Source organism: Mchenga conophoros, linkage group LG5, assembly GCF_057382185.1.
Source record: "Mchenga conophoros isolate Kocher_MC1m ecotype Shallow Benthic linkage group LG5, M_conophoros_male_GT1.1, whole genome shotgun sequence".
In the NCBI taxonomy this organism is placed as follows: Eukaryota; Metazoa; Chordata; class Actinopteri; order Cichliformes; family Cichlidae; genus Mchenga; species Mchenga conophoros.
The window spans coordinates 17,442,805-17,460,743 of NC_140530.1; the positions used below are offsets into that span (position 1 = coordinate 17,442,805).

Sequence of the window (17,939 nt, forward strand, 5' to 3'; positions counted from 1 at the left end):
TACTTGACCGGAAGTTAATAGCAGCTGCCCTCCCGCATCGAGAACATCCGGTTTTCTTACCAACAATAATAGACTTTAGCGCCAATAAACATGTCTCACACCGAGGACGAAGACGACCCGTTTCCTGTAGATGACTGTCTGTTCACGGAAACGTTTTCTCTGGAGTCCGTGTACACGCTGATGGGAGAGGAGGTGAAGATCAGACAGCTGTTCGGTGCGGACCTCGGCGTGGCTGCACCGGTCTGGGAGGCTGTAAGGAGCAGACAGGCACTCACTTTATTTAGATGATCTTCGTAAACCTGGGCTTTGTGCAGTGATGAAATCTATGTGTGTGTCTGTGTACACACGCAGGCGTTACACCTATGCCGTTACTTGGAGGATCAGTCTGTGGAGCTGAGGGGAAAGCGGCTCATAGAGCTCGGAGCAGGCACCGGTGTGGTCGGTATTGTGGCAGCTCGCTTGGGTAAATTTGGAGTTTGTAAAATAACTCGTGTAACTAATATTAAATACAAACTAACTACTAACTAATGTGTCTCTGAGTGGGATTCTCCTGTGGCTCAGTGTCACATTATACCCCCACACATGTGCAGCTGCTTCTGAACCACATGGTGTTCACTATCAAGTTCACTTACTCATGTGTTTATTTTTTGTGTATATAAATAGATATAGCGTTTTCTGCTGTGTAAAACATGATTGAATCCATAACAACTCCTGCCTGCAGCGATGTTGTCGCCGAAATAGCTCAGTTGGGAGAGCGTTAGACTGAAGATCTAAAGGTCCCTGGTTCGATCCCGGGTTTCGGCAGTGTGAAAGGTTGTTTTCCCTCAGTTTCGTTCTATACCGACAATAAGAGGCAATGCTATTCTAATAAATATTTTTTTTAAAGCATTGTTTGGTGGGAAATTAAAACAAAACAAATAAAATAAACTCCTAGCCCAATAAATAAAAAGTCACACAGTACTTCTTTGGGTCACCTCTAACTTTAATGCCCACGTTGTTATTATTCAAAGCATTCTGAAAGGGGTAAATGAATCTGTGAAAACATCTTTCCTGCTTCCTGCACCACTTTTCCACAGTCTGAGCCCATACAGTCTTCTTGGAATATGCCCTTGCCCTTGAAGAAAAAAACCTGGTCATTAAGTATATTTAGCTGGTCAACTCATCTAATTTTTCACTCAATATAATCCTGATCAAGTGAAGCAAACACCTGATCATAACACTGTCAAAACTGGCTGGTACAGTAGACACTAGGCCTGTTGATGCACCACCTTATCCACCTGTCTTCTTATTATGTTGCAGCCATCAAATCTGGACTCATCAGACCACATGACCCTTTTCAGTTGCTCCATTGTGCGGATAGAAATGCTTTTACTTTAACTATTAAACATAGTTATGAAATTTCACCAAATGTGTAAGTGATCTCTATTTAAACTCAGAACCCACTTATCAGTTAAGGTTAAATACCCTCTTGCAAGCCCATATTAATCACAGAAATAATGCTCCAAAGGAAGGCTCCTTATCTATCTCTTAGCTTAGTTAAATCCAAGTCATTACTCTTTTGGGGGGCAGGCAGTGTTTTGATTACAGCTACACATCAGTAGCTTTTAATTTGTAGTCAGAAAACTGACTACAGAAAACAAACAATTAGTTTGTTGTTTGTTCCATGTCTGTTATTTCACATGCTCATGTTTTTAATTTCTTCTGATCTTAATTTAAGACTTTGATCAGCAGCATGTGGGATCAGGCTTTCATCCCTCTTCTTTCAGGAGCAGAGGTGACTCTCACAGACCTTCCTTTGGCTCTTCCACAGCTTGATGCTAATGTCTCTGCTAACAAGCCTTCCAGCGGGTGGCCTTCTCTCCCTCCCACTGTCCTCCCTCTGTCCTGGGGTGAGGATCACATGAACTTCTCCTCTGACTGGGACTTGGTGCTCTGTGCTGATATCATTTACCTGCCAGAGACATACCTCCCGCTAGTGGAGACACTAGCTCACCTGTGTGGTAAAGGAGCCGCAGCGTATCTCTCATCCAAAATGCGAGATGAGCACGAAACGGCAGCTTTCTATGAGAAGCATCTACCGAGCAGATTCAATGTGGAGCTTGTGCACCGAGACGACAAACAAAACAATAATATCTACAGGGCGTCTTTAAGAACAGGCCAGTGACGACAGGAGGGACGGCCTACTGCTTTTTTATAAATAAATAAAATTATGAGTTTGTCTGTTATTTAAATTATTTTGAGTTTCACATCCCACTAACTGTAGAACCTATAAAAGCTAAAGCTATTTTAAATGAATTTAAATGTAATCATATTATTTTTATTTATCTCTAAACAGTTACACATGTCATTTGTCTTTAATTAAAAGCGAATGTATTCAGAATGTGTCCTGTGATTTTTGAGATTTGGGAAGAAAATGAACTTCAGAACTTTAATGACATACAAGCACAAACATACACACACTATGAATGCATTTTATAAGACAAAACAGCATGATTTTATATAAATCAGCCTTGAGTTTTGTCTGATTGGAAATTCAGTCATTGGACTAAAGTGTTTTCACCATGTTTACCGTGAGATGAAGATCAGGTCTAAAGTTACAGTTCTTCTTTTTAACCTTTACCCACTGCAGGCGTCACGCATCACCAAGATGAGCTTGAAGGTGCGTTTCCAGAACTGTTTTTTCAAAAATTCGTATTTCTTTTCAATATTTCTGATTATCCTCTGGTTGGAAAACACTTTGATCTCTCATGTTGTCAGTACAGGGTGCACAGCAGCATCTTTACCTTGAAAACAGTCACAGATTTAAAAGCCCTGAAAACCATGTTTGTTTATAGAGTGCTTACTATTATTGATTTTGACATGAATTAATATCTTCTGCCAGAGTAATTCTTTCCTTGAGACATTTTGGTAATTAAAAGTTTGAATGTATGTATTAAATGGTTAAATTGTCGTTAAGTTTAGATTTTTATCACACCTTTAATTTTAATAGTTGCTGATTTAGTCATGAATATTCTGTATGGTTATAACAGAAAAGTAAAAAAAAAACTTTAAACCAGCTATCACATCCCTCTCTCCCAGTGCAGTGGATAAAAAAATCTTTCATATACCATAAAATCTCCAAAAGCAACATCTGTTCATGAAAACCTACTTTCACTCCCCCTTCATTAGGTATATCTTACTAGTACTGACTTGGACCCCCTTTTGTTTTACGAACAGGGTGCTGGAAACAGTCCTCAGAGATTTGGGTCCACATTAACATGATAGCATCACACAGTGGCTGCAGATTTGTTGGCCTCCATGATGTGAATTTCCAATTCCACCACATCCGAAAGCCTCTCTATTAGATTGAGGTCTGGAGACCTTGGCAGTTATTTGAATACATTGAATTGTTTATCATGTTAAGGAAACCAGTTTGAGATTATTTGAGTTTTGTGACATAACGCATGATGGGTACACTGTCATGAAGGGATGGACAGGATGTTGTTGGTATCTTACTGTCATTTTAATTACTATTAACATGTTTTCTGTATAATTTTGTTGCAATAAAGAAGGTCTTAACTGGGCATGGAAACATTCACCATGTGACATATGATTGTTGACAATAAATAGAACATTGGTTTTATTGAATCCAAAATAAATCTCACTCCAAGCTATTCTGTTAAAGCCCGCCCTTCCCGCAGCCTGCTGTCTGCCCGTCTTTCATCCCCTCTCTGCTGCACTCTGCTGATGTACAGATTTTCTGTTCAGGAAAGGAAAGCCTGTTTGTTACGCTGGAGAGTTTCAATAAAAGGGAGACGGCCGAACGGCTGCCCGTCCCTCTCTGTGCCACAATTCAGCCGACAAAACAACAGATCCCTATCTCCATGCAGAGTCTGCTCGCCCTCACGCCCCAGCACCTCCCACGCGACTGTGCACATAGCTGGGTTTGGTTGATATTGACTGTTGCAAGAAACCTGCGTGCTGCAAGGAAGTGATGATGTAGAGACACATAAGAAAATGTGCGATCTGCATAAGATCTGAATTAGTCCATGGGAACTTTATTGTCCACCTCATTTTTCATTAAAAGTAGATGAAGCCACTATATGTCAGCACTGGCTGTTGTCAGTCAGTCACTGTTAATAAGGTAAAATAATATTAAAAGTATTTTAACCTGATGCTTGTATTCAATTTGAGAAGCAATAGCATTAAATTTTACAAGCTTTACACCCAAATACATGTTAATTAAAGACACTTTTGAAAATTGTGACGCACACTTTGCCTTCCCTTTAAATTTGAGTGAGTTTAGAGAGAAAATGATTGAGCCAGAGATTCTAGTTCTTCTAAAGCAGCTGATTAAAAACTTCCTCAGTGGTATTTAAACTGTGTGTTGGCTGGATGAAAAGAGGACGGGCTTTCAGTGGCAATGGTGTGTGTGTGTGTGTGTGTGTGTGTGTGTGTGTGTGTGTGTGTGTGTGTGTGTGTGTGTGTGTGTGTGTGTGTGTGTGTGTGTGTGTGTGTGGTAGAAGAGTGGGAGGGGGTGCTGGAAACCACTGTCCTCTTAAAACAAGTTGTCCTGTTTGGACTTCATTAGACCTTGTGTCACTCATGAGCAGCCAGGACAAGAATTTCAAAACAGTAGCTGGAGGTACGTGTTTACATGCTTTTAATCCTTTCATTTAAGGCGATCTAAGTAAATGCATTTTTAAGTTGTTTTTTGTTTTTTAAGTTTCATGCTTCAGATCTGTGGATGAGACCAAATGATGGAGTTCTGGCCTGAGAATCAGGGGCAGTCCAATCTGTACTCCAAATATGGTACCATTCCTGGGAGAAACTATACACAGAAGTGAGTTGGATGCTATGAAAATTGCTTGGGCCAGTATAATCTTTGCATTTATCACTGCTTGTTTGGCAAGTTTACATTTGAGGTGCACAAAAATGATAGTTAACTTCCGGCTGACACAAAGTATTTGCTTTGCCTGCTCTCTCCAAGATTATCCAGCTCTCCACTACCTCTGACACTCTGCAAAAAGCTCTGAAAAGATGGGAATATTGTTCCACATAATCCTGCAGAACGTTTTGTGTTATCTATTAAATGTAACCATGTAGACTAATTTAAAATGGTCTGTGAAATTATGTAATCTTGCTAAATTTTGCTATCATTTCTCTACTATTCTACTCCCAGCTATCACGACAGACATCAGCCAACCCATTATCCACTGTACTATGGTGAGCAGCAGGATCAAAGCAGGGAGTCCACATACTGGACTGTACCAGGATCAAGATCAGCAGGAGCTCTACAAGAGTACACCAACTGGACAGACCCAGAGCTCAGTGCCCCTCCTCCTTCTTCCCATTTCCCTTTCATTCTGCGACGCCACACTCAGCACCACCAAGATCTGGGAGAGTACCAGCTCCAAGAAGCCAGAGACAGAGAGTGGAAAGCAACCCATCGACCCGTGAGGGATCATGAGAGAGGATTTCTAAGGGAGGGGTGGCAGAGGAGGTGGGACACCTGTAGCCCTGTCCGCTACAACAGAGAAGTTTCTACCAAGAGGAGCGACAGCAGCTATCGAGAGCTGGAGGCCTGGGCGGCTCGCTACAGTCACTCCCTGCCAAGAAGAAGGCGTATAGAAGCAGAATTAAGGGGAGCCTCTCAGGGGCTGGTGGAGAGCACCAGGATAGGTTTGGATCCCCAACATGTCAAACAACCTGGAATGTGGGACAGAGGAGGCAGACAGCAAACTCCCACCTACTATCCATCACAAGCTCCTGCTCCTGACGCAAGCAACGTGCTGGACATGAAGGAAAATGCAAGCTACCAAAGGAAGATATATAACCAACCTCCTGGCTATATTGCTCCTCCTCCCTACAACAGCCCACATAAACCTTCACCTGTGACACACAGCAGTGACACGGTCTGGGAGCAGGACACCAAGAAGCAACACTGCTACTCGCAGCCCACACGCAGAAAGCAGCATGTGTCTGCAGAGCTGCAAGATAAGAGCAAGGGAGAAAAAGAAGAACTGACAAATTTGTGTGAAAGTAAAACCTGCCCAAAGTTTGAAGGATTGAAACGCCAAAGATTTGAAGCAGATGCTTTACAGGCGGTTTGCCCCATCAGTGTCCAGCAGACACTCATACAGGATGATGGCACACTGCATCTGCAACATCCACAAGTGTTTCAGAATTCAGAAATAAACAGGGAAACCTCCTCAAAGGTCATAGAAGGAAGGAAATTCAGGCTAAGCAAAAAGACAGGAGGGATGACAATATTCTGTTTGGTTTCTCGAATAGCCGGCCCCACCGAGACCCCATCTCTGCCCGTTTGCACCTCCAAAATGAACATTGAACACACAGACGTAAGAGAGGCTTCTAAACTTCTGGGAGCCACGACTGAGGCTACTCAAAAACTTCCAGACGAAGTGGACTTCAAATCGCCAACTCTCACAGAGCAGTCAGACAACGGTGCTGGAAGGAAACAGAGGGAGACGCCACCCTGCACAGAGAAGGACATGGTTGAAAATAATCAAGCAAAGAAAGCACAGGCCGATGTTGTTCCCCCCCAAAAAGAAAATGCAAATGATGTCTGCAGACAGGGAGGTCAGTCAGTGCAGCCGGTGTCAATAAAATATCCTTCATGGAGGGAGCCTAGTTTCACAAGCAAAGCTGAAACTGAGAGTCCCCCCACATGCTGTTTGAAAGGAAACCGTGAGGATAAACTGTCAGACGATTGTGTTAATGTAAGCAGTCCTCCAGTAGATACTGAAGTAATGCAGCTGGACAACCAGGAGAATGCTGAGGACATTAAAAGCATGCTGGTTGTCGACACAACCTGCGTTGTTGTGAAAATGGAACAGGTTCCTTCGCCTACAAAAGAGCGGGTTCACTTTTTAAGCACTGCAGCACTCGCTGAAGAGAGTCAGCTTGATGCTCAAGTGAATATTTCTCCTGAACTAAACTTTCAGCTAAATCAAGATGTCACAACTGATGAAAGCACAGAAGAAGCCTCCTCCTGCAAGATTGAAAAACCCGAGACCGATGTGGACTCAACACTTTTGGAGGAAGAGGAAGGCAAACAAGAAAGTTTAATCTCTTTGCCTTGCTTACTGTCATCTCATGTTTCTGAAAGAGAAACCTTAGAGGCGCGTGCAGAACGTATACTAGGGATCCCTCTACACGACTGCATCACTGAACCTGAAACTGGCATGCCATTGGTCAAGTCGTCTGCAGAGGACCAGGATGAGGGGGGTGAGCCTTCTCCACTTAAAACAGATACTGAAGACGCTTTTAAACAAACTCCAGAGGACGCAGCAGAGGACGAACCGTACCAGAATCCCTTGGAGGATCACCAAACCAAGGACAGCGTAACTTTAAACGACCACAGTGACTCCAGAGATCAGGTAGCAAGTGAAGATGGTGGTGACTTTATGGGATCTCAGGACCAAGCATCAGACAGGCATGAAAGGAGTGACACAGATGTCCCGCTCGAAACAGGCAACAAAACTTTAAGTGAAACTGAAAAGACTGAGGATGCCCTGCTTGAATCCACTGATGAAAAGGGTACAAGTGAACATGGTCGGGAAGACGATCGTGAGACTCAGCCTCCTAAACCCTCTGACCTTCTTTCACTAATACCTTCTGATCATCATTCTCCCTCAAATATCTCAGAGTCAAACGCAGAGGCAGAGCCTGATCCTGAGTTGGCTGCTCTTAATACTGCAGATATTGCACTTCCTCCTGCAACTTCATCCCCTTCTCCTTTGCAACAGCTGCCATCTTTTTCACTGGATGGTGAGTCTTCCTCACTATCCAGTCCCCACGCAGATTCCCAGTGTCTTCTTCCTCCTCTTGTTTTAACTGATCAACCAGCTGTAGAAACATCTCGCCCAGAGGAGGAAGAGGCACAAACATTACATGTAACTCAAAGTGACCTCATTAATGAGCCGGAGGTGCTGATGTCACAGGAACAGCATGAATGTGGTCAACTGGATGATGATGCCTGCGTCAATGATGAGCAACAAAATAATCGAGCTGACGAGGAGTCGATCAAGCCTTTGGAAGAAAACGACATCAACAGTTTGCAGCAAAATCTTGAAAGTGTCCAAACGGAGGGTGTTTTGTGCTTAAAGGAGAGTCATGTGAGTGAAGAACAACCTGAAGCAGGCCTTCCAGCAGAGTCGTCTGAAGTAGATGAAGAATGTGAGGAAAATGCAGGTCAAACAGAGGCCGAAGTCCTTCAACAACTTGATTGTGGCCAAGATGAGGATGTTTTTTGTATAAAAGAGAGTCACATGACTGAAAATGAGTTACAGACAAACTCAGATGAACTTACTGTAGAGATTAGGGAACAGATATTGTGCAAAAACAACTCTTCAGACTCTCAAAGTGAAACACAGATTGAAATTTTGCAGGATGTTGACCCACAGACTGATCTGTCTAATTCTTCTCCTCCCTTGGCTGCAGACTGTGAGGTGTCTCTGTTACCTTTAGATGAGCTCTTCCTCCCTCAGCTTCCCTCTCCTCATCAGTCAACGTTTGAGTGCGAGTGTGTTTGTCTTTTGGATACTTCACCCTTACATCCTGACACTGCTGCTACTGGTGCCATCCCCGAAACTCTCCCTCCTCCAGTTTCCCCAGAGGCTTCACCCTCCTCTTTCTCTGAATCACCCCCTGTACTGCCTCCCAGCTCTACTCCTCCTTACGAAGAGGAAAGTTTTACTCTATCCCCTGACTTTCTCCAATCTGAGGCACACAAACAAGCGTTACAGTATCCAAAATCGCTGTGGGATGTGGTAAATCGCATTAGAAAGCACACAGCACCTGACTCCGAGAATGAAGAGGAAGAGGTGACCGAGTTGTGGGATCCAGAGAACTTAGGATCCCACAATGTGGCAGCAGACACGACCTCTGAAAAGACTGCTTTTGATGAAGTCGAGCAACAGGTTTCAGAGGAGTGTGCAGAGGTGGGAGACATCCAGCATGATCACAAAGAGGTACGAGGAGACATAGAGGAAGACACACTGTCCTGCAGCAGCACCAGCAGCCACGGCTCTGGAGACACTGTTATTGGAGCAGATGAGAACGAGGCGGAGGAAGCAGCACGTGACGCAGAGATGGAGCAAAGAACCGAGAAGGAGAGCGAGGTGTTTAAGACAGCTGAAGCAGAGCTGCATTACTCTAGTGAAGTAAACGTCGAGGCTGAGGGAGGAGAAGAGGAGGAGGAAGATGAGGCAGACATAAATGAGCCTTTTTTGAGTTCGGAGTGTGCACCAGAGATCATGGAAAAGGAGGTCGAGTGTGAGGTTATAGAGCTCTGACATGACAGTACGGTAATCAAAGAGCTGGTCCAGTGCGTTAAACACTCAAACATGAATCCGTATTTCCATGGCACTTCACAGCACATATTTTCAGAAACAGATGGGTTTTTTTCTTTATTTCGACATCAGCTTGGAGATTTTAGCTTGGATGTCTGAGGAGCAAAAAGGACCACTGTTACAGAGACTTCTCTATTTGACAATAATATTTAAAAGCTCTTTATTTAGGCTATTTTACTACAGTTTACCTTTAAACGATTAGTACATTTTATTGTACTTTTCCTTGTCTGTTTCTATTTCCATGGCTTTGTGCAGTTGTGAGATAATGAAAATAGTCATAAGCAAAGACGGTAATATTTGGTGATTTAAAAGGAGTGGTTTTATGGTAATAATAGAGTCATAACAGAGGTGTGTATTGAATGTAAATAGACACTGGAGTGCATAAAAAACTAACATGTTCAGATTGTTTCCTTTAAAGATTTCGCAGATCTTTAATGGAAGACAGCGAAGAGGAGAAGAACTTTTCCTTCCTGAAATGGGATGAAAAAAAAAAATACTTTTCTAGAGTTACAAAATCATAAATAAATTCAAACCTTTGCATGTTTACTGCAACTAGACAAACTTGTGAAGTATGATTGTGTGATATGAATAAAATTTCTGAAACAGCTGCTAAATGGATCGACTGATTACTTTTTTCCCCAGGTCAAAAAATCTTTCATGATCTTTATTCAGGTTTATATTCCAAGGATATTTACCGGAGCCATTTTTAACCACTAATTGTTAAATATTCGTTTTACATTTTGTGTAATAGTTAACATACATGTTAGCAAGTGCTGATCCCGGGAGGAGACACAAATCTCTGATGTAGTTAGAACCTGATAAAGACAAACAGGTTTTAGACTGGCAGTCACTGAAACTACATTTAAAAGTGTGTCTGTGTGGGTTTTTTGTAATTATAGGCATCAAAACTTTAAATAATAATAGCTGCTTTTAAAACAAAAACAAAAAAGACAAATAGTTCAGGAACTGCTTTTATGGTTAATTGTGTGTTCCCAAATTTCAACACTATTTAAGCTCAAACTGTATGTGGATTATATGGAGTCAAACAGATGATTATCATCAAAATTCAAGAGAAAATTAAGGATAAGATCATCCTTGAAACAAAGTAGATGTTGGAAGGATCGAGGAGTGCTGATGTTATTAAGAAAAACAAACAAAACCAAACATTTCCATTGACTGAAGACAAAGCAGAGTCAGAAAATGTACAAATTTTATATTAAAAAGACATCTCAGGAGAATGATCACAAAACGGAAAATTCATTTTCACACAATAACACCAAAAATACTTCCTGATCTTTCTACTGTGGCTGTACTGGTGTGCTCGCACTGCTGCCTACAGCACACTCTGGTGGGGTTACGCAGGAGGTCAGTTTTATTACAAAGCCAGGAAATCTAAACTTTGCTACAATCTCGATTCTCGAGCTCAAGTAAATCGCAGCTGGTTTCGGTAGTGTTTAACTCTGAGGTAATGTGAAATAATGAGCAAAGAAGTTTTGTGTGCGCGAGTTTAGGCTCCAACATGTGAGGATAATTGTTGTGCTCTGTCAGCAGCATGTGAGAGGTTTAACTTGAGAAGATGCAGGCAGTTTATTTAGCAGTAGGAGTGTTTTAAAGTCACTGGAGGTTAAACAGTAAATTAATGCACAGGAATGTGGATACTAATTGTGCAAATGTTGTGTACTAAGCACTTTAACACCTGAAGACATTTCTGGTTATAATCCAACAGTTTAGGAACATGAGTCTTTTAGCCAAATTTATTTAGGATAAATAAAGCATACTGCTGAGAGCACGTCGCTGCTGTTGGAGGGGGTAAACTACCTGGGAAATTTTGTTTGGTGATGAAGGCACGTTATCGTTCGAACTACACTGAAACCCTATCTGAAGTTATTTTTACACGATGTACTTTTAAAACCGAGGCCCTCAACTTTTCGTTTTACCTGAACGAGTATCTCATGGGGGAATATAAGAAGGAGAATCAAGCTGGTATCAGTTAATCCTGTGATCATGGGCAGTTAAATAAATACTGACGAGCATGAAAAAACTCTTCTAAAGCTTGAACTTGAAAGTCACACTTATCATTATATAGCGGTGTAATTCAAGAGCAGGCCAACTTCTTTCAGCATCACTTTGATTCGACCTCAGGAATTTTTCCATCATGCGTGAATGAGGGCTCGAAGGACCACCCAACCAAATTTAGCCTCCGCATAAAGTCCAAATTCATTTTTACAGTTTCACAGTTTATATCCAGAGACCAATAAGAGCCTTTTTAATAACTTACAGTGTCACATAAAATGAGATATTACTCCCCAAAAGGAGTAGCAGAGTAGTCCTCAAAGTGTCCATGATCACAGGAGTAATGCTTTTTGTTTTTATTTCTTATCATAAGGATTTTTATACAGATTGTCCCACTGCCCTGACACAAACAGGTGATAAGTGGCAATAGAAAACACTACAGCACCCAGAAGTCTCCATTTGAGCTGAGGAGAGACAGTCGCTATGGTGAGAGGATATCAAAGCTCATCATGGGTCATTTTTAGAGCGTGGTCACAGAGGTCTGCGGGACACACAGCACAGAAACAACACGGTGAATTAACAGCTGAACGCATGGGGAACATCAGAACAGAAAGAAATGTTTGCATTTTGATGCATTTGGCCTCAACCTACCTGTCCTTTTGCTGCACAGTTTGTCTTTAACGTTGTCCGTTTCGTGAGCGAAGAATTCGATGATTTCATCCTCGTGCTGTTCCACTATTGTTTCACACTGAACAAAAAAGGAAAAATACACACTTAAACCACATCCTTTTTTTTGTGCTCCTCCTTGGGGTGTGCTGGAGGTCTAAGCGGGAAAAACTATACTCACCGCAAACTTCATGCTGGCTGTAACCCTTGAATCCAGCGAGGTCTCCGACAGGTCCATGGCCTCGCCGCTCCGAGACTTGATCCTGACGTACGATTTCCTGTTTGTGGAGGGATCCGTGCGCTCGCCGTAGTCCCCCATCCTCTCGCATATGCTCTCCATGAGCTCCAGGAGGTTTCCTTCTGAGCGTGCCAGAGGAACCTGGTGGTGTCAGAGTTCAGAAGTTCTTTTTATTGCCAACCCACTGAAACTAACTGATATCTTTAAAATGAGATAATGACCTTCAGAGGCAGGCAATGCTTTCTATAAAAGTATGGCCCTGTTTTGTGGTCAACACTGTGTACTTATGATGCAGTCTACAGTGGGGGCTGAACCCAGACTACAACGTGGCTATGCTACTGCAGCCTCACCTCTCTGATGGACTGACTCCCATCTGGATTGATCCTGAAAGATCCCGTCTGGATCATTTTCTTCGGGTCTATCTGGGAAATGGCCCACTCCATCTCGTCTACCAGAGCCCTGCAGGCTGAGGAGGGGAGGTGCAGCAGAGGTCAGACACCGATTACATTAGGACTTTTCTTTGTGCGTGCGGCCGAGGCTGCGCGTCAAATCGGTTACTCACCTCCACATCTGAGGTCCTGTCCTTGTCTGGCCGCCTGGCTGGAGCTCAGGAGGAGACACACAAGCAGGCAGTGTGTGAGCAGGAGAGCAGCTTCCCTCATTTTGCCTCTAAACGCGCACATTTTAGCATCACACAGGAAAACAAACAAAAAAACAAAAACATTCAAGTAAGTCGGCCGGAAGGCTCTCAGCCACCGTTTGCTATAAAACCCTCTGCAGCTCAGCAGCCGGGTTACTAATACTGACGCAGAGATGCACTTTATTCCACTTTTCATTCAACTTACTGTTTCTGTGGGCCGCCAGGAGAACACCTTTACGCTTTTCCACGCTGTTGCATCGTATTCGGTGAAATGTGGTGACGTAGCAACCGGGTACGTGGAGCGTGAGACAGCTCGTGCAGCGCCCCCACGTGGGCGGGAAGATCCCTGCTGGCTCCCTACTCTGCAGCCAGGGTCATTTGTGTTGGAGCAAGAGTGTCAAACATAAGGCCCGGGGCCCAAAATCGGCCCGGTAGACTCCTATCTGGAGGTTTTTGGAATATATGAAGGAAGTGTTATATTTTTGACATTTAACTATGTTTTCAGAAGTTTTACAGCTTGTCCTGCTGTTTTGACTTCCATCAATGCCATACATACTATGCCAAAGTATTTAATTAATAGATAAACAATAACAATTAAAACCCAATAAAATTCCTATTTTTTTTTTTTTTTTACTGGTTACAATCTGCTTGTTAAGTCTGATGTTACGGGTGACATAGCTGACATTTCCGGGTCCAAATGCTCTTGAATAAACAACGATGGGTTAGGAGTAAGCTAGCTAACGGATGATTAAACATGATATGTCCTGTACTGGCTGATGCATTTCATAAAACACGCATGCATACAGCACTGCTATAACAGTGGAAGTAAACCAAGATGGAAATCTACAAAACAGGGAGATTTTGGAGAGTTAGTTATGTTAGCCTAGTTGAGATTATCTTCCTGCCCATTGGCTAGCTACAGGGGTACTGGTACACACAGCAGCACTTCTGGTGTTTGTTAGAATGTTTGGGGTAAGCATTAATTTGCTTTCAATATGGGTGCATGTTGAGGGTCAGTCAGTGAGGTTCAGCTCCCGTGAGTGTCTGATTGGCAAAGATAAGTGCCATTATATCGCAATGTTGATTTAGGTGGAACATGTGTGAAAGCAAAAGAAATTGCTGAGATGACGCCATCAACTACACAAGGTCGGTCATTATTTAAAATTCTGTCTTTGTTGTAATTATTCTCTTAATTTTATGTAAAGCATTGTGTTTTATATTGAGACACACATGTAGTCTTCATCAAAAAATGTCAAACGTGTGCTTTAAGTGAATACTCCTAAATAAGTCCAGAAGGCCATAAGGTAATTTGATATTTACCTTAATACATAGTATAAATTATACGTGTATGTAAACTCTTGTAAACTACAGACATCAGACTGTCTGTCTTCACTATCCCCACTTTAATTTTATATGTATTTTGTATACTCTACTTTTTCTACTCTGTGGTCAAACATTCTTGGTCCCATTAAAAACTTTTCACATTGTATTTGTTTTTCCTTTTGCTTTAAATCTAGACTTTACCAGCCAAGACATTTGATGGATTGCTGAGGAACCCGAGTTTTGCCAAGCAGAAGACAAGGCTTGCTATGTACTGGCATAACTCACTGTGACTGCGTAAGAGAAGAAACAGGTTGAGGAAGCAACAGTTGGGCAAACAGAGAACGTATTGTGGTTAAAAAAAAAAAAAAAAAAGGGGGGGGGGGGGGGGCCTTGAAATTAATTCTGTTAGGTGTTAAGCAAGAAATTTGAGTGAACCATCTCTCTTAATTTGTATTTCTTAATGAAAGGGCAGCATATCGCAAGAAGAGAATCATGGCCGGCAACTTAGGTGTAGTCCAGCAGAGCTCATACCATTCCTTATTTAAGACTCTGCTTGGCCAGTACAACCTGACAGAAGGATCTAAAGTAGGCTGTCAGTAAAAAGGGGTCTGTGCTTCTAATAATGCATTTATAACTAAGTAATAGTCTCATCCCCAACGGCAGCTGTACACTGACTGTACTGGTGCAGTTGTTGAGAGGGGACTGTTTTTAACCAACAGTGGCCTGCTTGGCAGTTCTCCAGATGGGACAATCTCTGATGACTGCACGATTGAGGTGAAATGCCCATGGTCAGCCAGAACCAAAACTGTCTTGCAGGCTGTAGAAAGGAAGGACTTTTTCCTACAGCTGGATGAGGCAAGTGGTTCCCTGGTATTAAAAAAGCATCACAACTATCTACATCTCACAGGGGACCAACAGCTGTCACTTTATTGGTTGGACTCCATGTGACTTTGTAATCTTGCCTGTTGATAGAGAACAAACTTGGGCTGTTAACACTGAAACTTTAGAAATGTTCTTTTACCCAACCGTCTATCGCAGCTATGAATTCATATCTGCACAAGCGATGCATCGGTCCAGCAGTTTTCAGTTCATTTTTAAATAAATTATAAATATTTGTAAATTGTACATTTGTAATTATATTCAGATAAATTATTAAAATTAAGTTTTGATTTTAACAAGAAAATGTTTTGTACAAAAACTGTTTCTGAAAATAAAGAGTAACACATTTATCTTGTATTCCTTATTTTTAATGAAAATGTTCAGCAAAACAACTAGGCAGTAATCAGGAAGCTGGAATGAAATGAACAATATAACAAGCCACTGATGAAACAAAAACCACTTAGAGTAAAATTAAACATTTTACCAATTACAACTGAGAATTTTCAACTTTAAACTATGCAACTAAAAATGATGTAACATCCTGACTATATCCACAAAACAATCCAAAATACTTAAAAAGGTACAAACAATAAGAATAAACATATTCAACAGTTGTACTGTCGGGTCCACAAGTAGTTAGACAGTGACACCATGTAATTTTGCCTCTGCACTTTCACTGGTCTAATTCATTCAGTTTCATGGATAACGGGTGTCTGTAAATTTGTAAGACACACACATACTTTCAGTATCTTATTAATATTTTTTTTGTACTGATGTGGGACGAGATTCAAAATTGAGAAACGTTTCAGTCTTTGAATGGAATGTGCTACATGTGCTCTTGCAGAGGAGATCAGCCTGTTATTGTTCACTTCCTGCTGTGCGAACTGTCCGCTGACAGACGGAATGTTCAGCGAGACCCCCTCTGGGAGGATGTCCTGAATTGTGAAGTCCTTACCTGCAATGACCATGTCACCTGGTTGTAAATGTCGCAGTACTCCACAGTCAGCTGTTATCGCCTTATCTGAGGTTTTTCCACTGTACAAGTTGCTTGCAAAGGTTATTACACCATTTGGAGCCACACCAATTAGAGCCTTGAGTATGATCCGTCCTTTGCGTTGGCTATACAAACAACTTTGTGTGTCACGACTCTCTCTGCCAGAAACAGAAACTTCTGTGCAGTCAAGCACAATCCTGCAGTTAGGAAATGGCTGGAAGCAATCCGGCAGCGATGTCTGATTCTTGGCTCTCGAGGCAACGTTTTTTTCCAACATGCCAACATACAAAATGTCGTGCAGTGCACTAACAATTGTTGTGAAAATGTTAGTTACTGTGGCTGTGCTGCAGGTAAACCTTGTTGCAAGGTCTACATGGCCACAATCAAGTTTGAGCTTCATTAGGGTTAGTAATAACTGGTCCACTATGGGCAACATTTGGACAGTCCAACCAGAATGATATTTGAGCTCAAATTTGGAAAGAAGGGATTCTAAAAACAGGACAGTAGCAGTATCGGGCAATCCAGTATAGTACTGGACTCTTTCAGGATTGTCAGATATTTGACTGAATGAGAACGTCTGCTTCTGTTTCTCCAATTGTTTTTTTAGCTTTTCATTCTCTTGTCTTAGCATATCATTCTCAATCTCAAGCACCACAAGACTGTTGGAAGAACTTGAGGAGCTTGCAGTAGCTGTCTGTGTATCTGCATTGTTGGAGTGATGTAGCTCATCTGATCTTTCACACTCATTTTCACCACTAGCTGGGACCTGTTCTTTTTTCTTTTTATGCACAGGGTGTTTTTCTTCATCTGAGAAGTGAAAAGACTCCTCGTTCCATGCAAATCTTGTTGGCCCCGCAGCTTTTCCTTCAGGGAAATGCCAGCTGCAGACTCTTGAGTTGCAGTTTGGGGTGAAGTTAAGACGGCTGTAGAAGTGTTTAAAAAGGGAGAGAGAAATTATTCATCACATGGTAGCCCCTTGTTACTTATGTTTAACAGTGACCGTAATTAGTATAATCTTACACAACTTTTTTTTTGTGTATTATTGGCTTTTAAGCTTACCAGAAAGATAAATGCTGACACATATAGCTAACCATTTGGTAGTTAAGTCTCTGTTTTGGTCATTAACTCTCACGTAGGCTATGGATTTTAGTGGGTGTTCTTACTATGAAGACATGATCGCTTTTCATGTGTCATTTTTAATCCTCCAAGAGTAGAAAGCTGTGTAGTTATGGCAAATTGACCCATAGCTTTCAATCTTTGCTTAGAGAAATAAAAATGACATCCAAACCGCGTTGATATCTTCGTAATAAGAAAACATGATAAAATCCATAGCCTATGTAAAATTCGTAGAAGCCAGGATGTTCTGGGAATCCGTCCTACCGGTTGTTTCTGCGCATGCGCACAACACAAAATTAAGTGGCAAACAGTCCTGTTTGTGAATATGAGCTAGAAGTATAATTTGACGGGTAAAATTAATTGCATAATTGCTGGAATTATTGTGTGAGAGCAGAAATGTTCATAAACTGTACGGTAGGACGGTGTGCCAAAGTAGGATGGTTTTTTTATTAGCGGGTTTTAGTTGTTCAACGCTAGCTATATTAGCTAACTAAAGTAAGACCACACTTGCGTTCATCTTACAAGTTTATTCATTCACTTTGGAATTGTAACGTACCTTATCGCGTGCAGCCACTTCTGCTTCTCTTTCTCGTCACAAGGAAAGCGGTGAAATGACAAATTCGTGTTTTTTTTTGATCCAGAATAGTTAAAACAAAAAGGAACACAGCACTGCGGCATGTTGAACACGGGTGTTTGGATCCGGAAACGGAAATTACG

The 17,939-nt window shown here is 41.9% G+C and overlaps 4 protein-coding genes and 1 non-coding gene across 6 annotated transcripts; 3 read left to right on the plus strand and 2 right to left on the minus strand.

Moving 5' to 3' along the window:
- Positions 1-37: 37 nt before the first annotated feature.
- Positions 38-2,338, plus strand: LOC146574236 (EEF1A lysine methyltransferase 3-like). The gene is made up of 3 exons (XM_085275546.1): positions 38-252; positions 352-463; positions 1,767-2,338. Exons 1-3 carry the CDS (start codon positions 91-93, stop codon positions 2,162-2,164), a joined length of 672 nt encoding a protein of 223 aa, XP_085131672.1. The 5' UTR covers positions 38-90; the 3' UTR covers positions 2,165-2,338.
- Positions 732-804, plus strand: trnaf-gaa (transfer RNA phenylalanine (anticodon GAA)). Its single transcript has one exon. It is a non-coding gene; the product is annotated as a tRNA-Phe (tRNA).
- A 2,276-nt stretch (positions 2,339-4,614) lies between the features above and the next one.
- Positions 4,615-9,953, plus strand: LOC146574238 (uncharacterized). The gene is made up of 2 exons (XM_085273723.1): positions 4,615-4,822; positions 5,162-9,953. Exons 1-2 carry the CDS (start codon positions 4,737-4,739, stop codon positions 9,294-9,296), a joined length of 4,221 nt encoding a protein of 1,406 aa, XP_085129849.1. The 5' UTR covers positions 4,615-4,736; the 3' UTR covers positions 9,297-9,953.
- cnpy2 (canopy FGF signaling regulator 2) lies at positions 9,486-13,270 on the minus strand. Of its 2 annotated transcripts, XM_085273726.1 has the most exons (6): positions 13,116-13,270; positions 12,833-12,939; positions 12,621-12,736; positions 12,214-12,411; positions 12,018-12,114; positions 9,487-11,907 (listed from the first exon to the last, which is right to left on the minus strand). In XM_085273726.1, exons 2-6 carry the CDS (start codon positions 12,930-12,932, stop codon positions 11,864-11,866), a joined length of 555 nt encoding a protein of 184 aa, XP_085129852.1. In that variant the 5' UTR covers positions 12,933-12,939; positions 13,116-13,270; the 3' UTR covers positions 9,487-11,863. The 2 variants fall into 2 exon arrangements, with proteins under 2 accessions (XP_085129850.1, XP_085129852.1); XM_085273724.1 differs by lacking the exon at positions 13,116-13,270 and having other exon boundaries at positions 9,486-11,907; positions 12,833-13,109.
- A 2,199-nt stretch (positions 13,271-15,469) lies between these two features.
- Positions 15,470-17,939, minus strand: LOC146574240 (uncharacterized). The gene is made up of 2 exons (XM_085273727.1): positions 17,779-17,939; positions 15,470-17,029 (listed from the first exon to the last, which is right to left on the minus strand). Exons 1-2 carry the CDS (start codon positions 17,898-17,900, stop codon positions 15,799-15,801), a joined length of 1,353 nt encoding a protein of 450 aa, XP_085129853.1. The 5' UTR covers positions 17,901-17,939; the 3' UTR covers positions 15,470-15,798.

What these genes read in the sequence shown, in the direction of transcription:
- LOC146574238 (XM_085273723.1), top strand. Translation starts at nt 4,737, where the DNA reads ATGATGGAGTTCTGGCCTGAGAATCAGGGGCAGTCCAATCTGTACTCC. An exon ending in GGGAGAAACTATACACAGAA is followed by an intron (nt 4,823 to 5,161) that starts GTGAGTTGGATG and finishes TTCTACTCCCAG; the next exon opens with CTATCACGACAGACATCAGC.
- LOC146574240 (XM_085273727.1), bottom strand. Translation starts at nt 17,900, where the DNA reads ATGCCGCAGTGCTGTGTTCCTTTTTGTTTTAACTATTCTGGATCAAAA. An exon ending in AAGTGGCTGCACGCGATAAG is followed by an intron (nt 17,030 to 17,778) that starts GTACGTTACAAT and finishes ACACTTCTACAG; the next exon opens with CCGTCTTAACTTCACCCCAA.
- cnpy2 (XM_085273724.1), bottom strand. Translation starts at nt 13,106, where the DNA reads ATGAAAAGTGGAATAAAGTGCATCTCTGCGTCAGTATTAGTAACCCGG. An exon ending in ACAGGACCTCAGATGTGGAG is followed by an intron (nt 12,737 to 12,832) that starts GTGAGTAACCGA and finishes TCCCCTCCTCAG; the next exon opens with CCTGCAGGGCTCTGGTAGAC. An exon ending in GGAGTCAGTCCATCAGAGAG is followed by an intron (nt 12,412 to 12,620) that starts GTGAGGCTGCAG and finishes TGACACCACCAG; the next exon opens with GTTCCTCTGGCACGCTCAGA.
- LOC146574236 (XM_085275546.1), top strand. Translation starts at nt 91, where the DNA reads ATGTCTCACACCGAGGACGAAGACGACCCGTTTCCTGTAGATGACTGT. An exon ending in CTGCACCGGTCTGGGAGGCT is followed by an intron (nt 253 to 351) that starts GTAAGGAGCAGA and finishes GTACACACGCAG; the next exon opens with GCGTTACACCTATGCCGTTA. An exon ending in TATTGTGGCAGCTCGCTTGG is followed by an intron (nt 464 to 1,766) that starts GTAAATTTGGAG and finishes CTCTTCTTTCAG; the next exon opens with GAGCAGAGGTGACTCTCACA.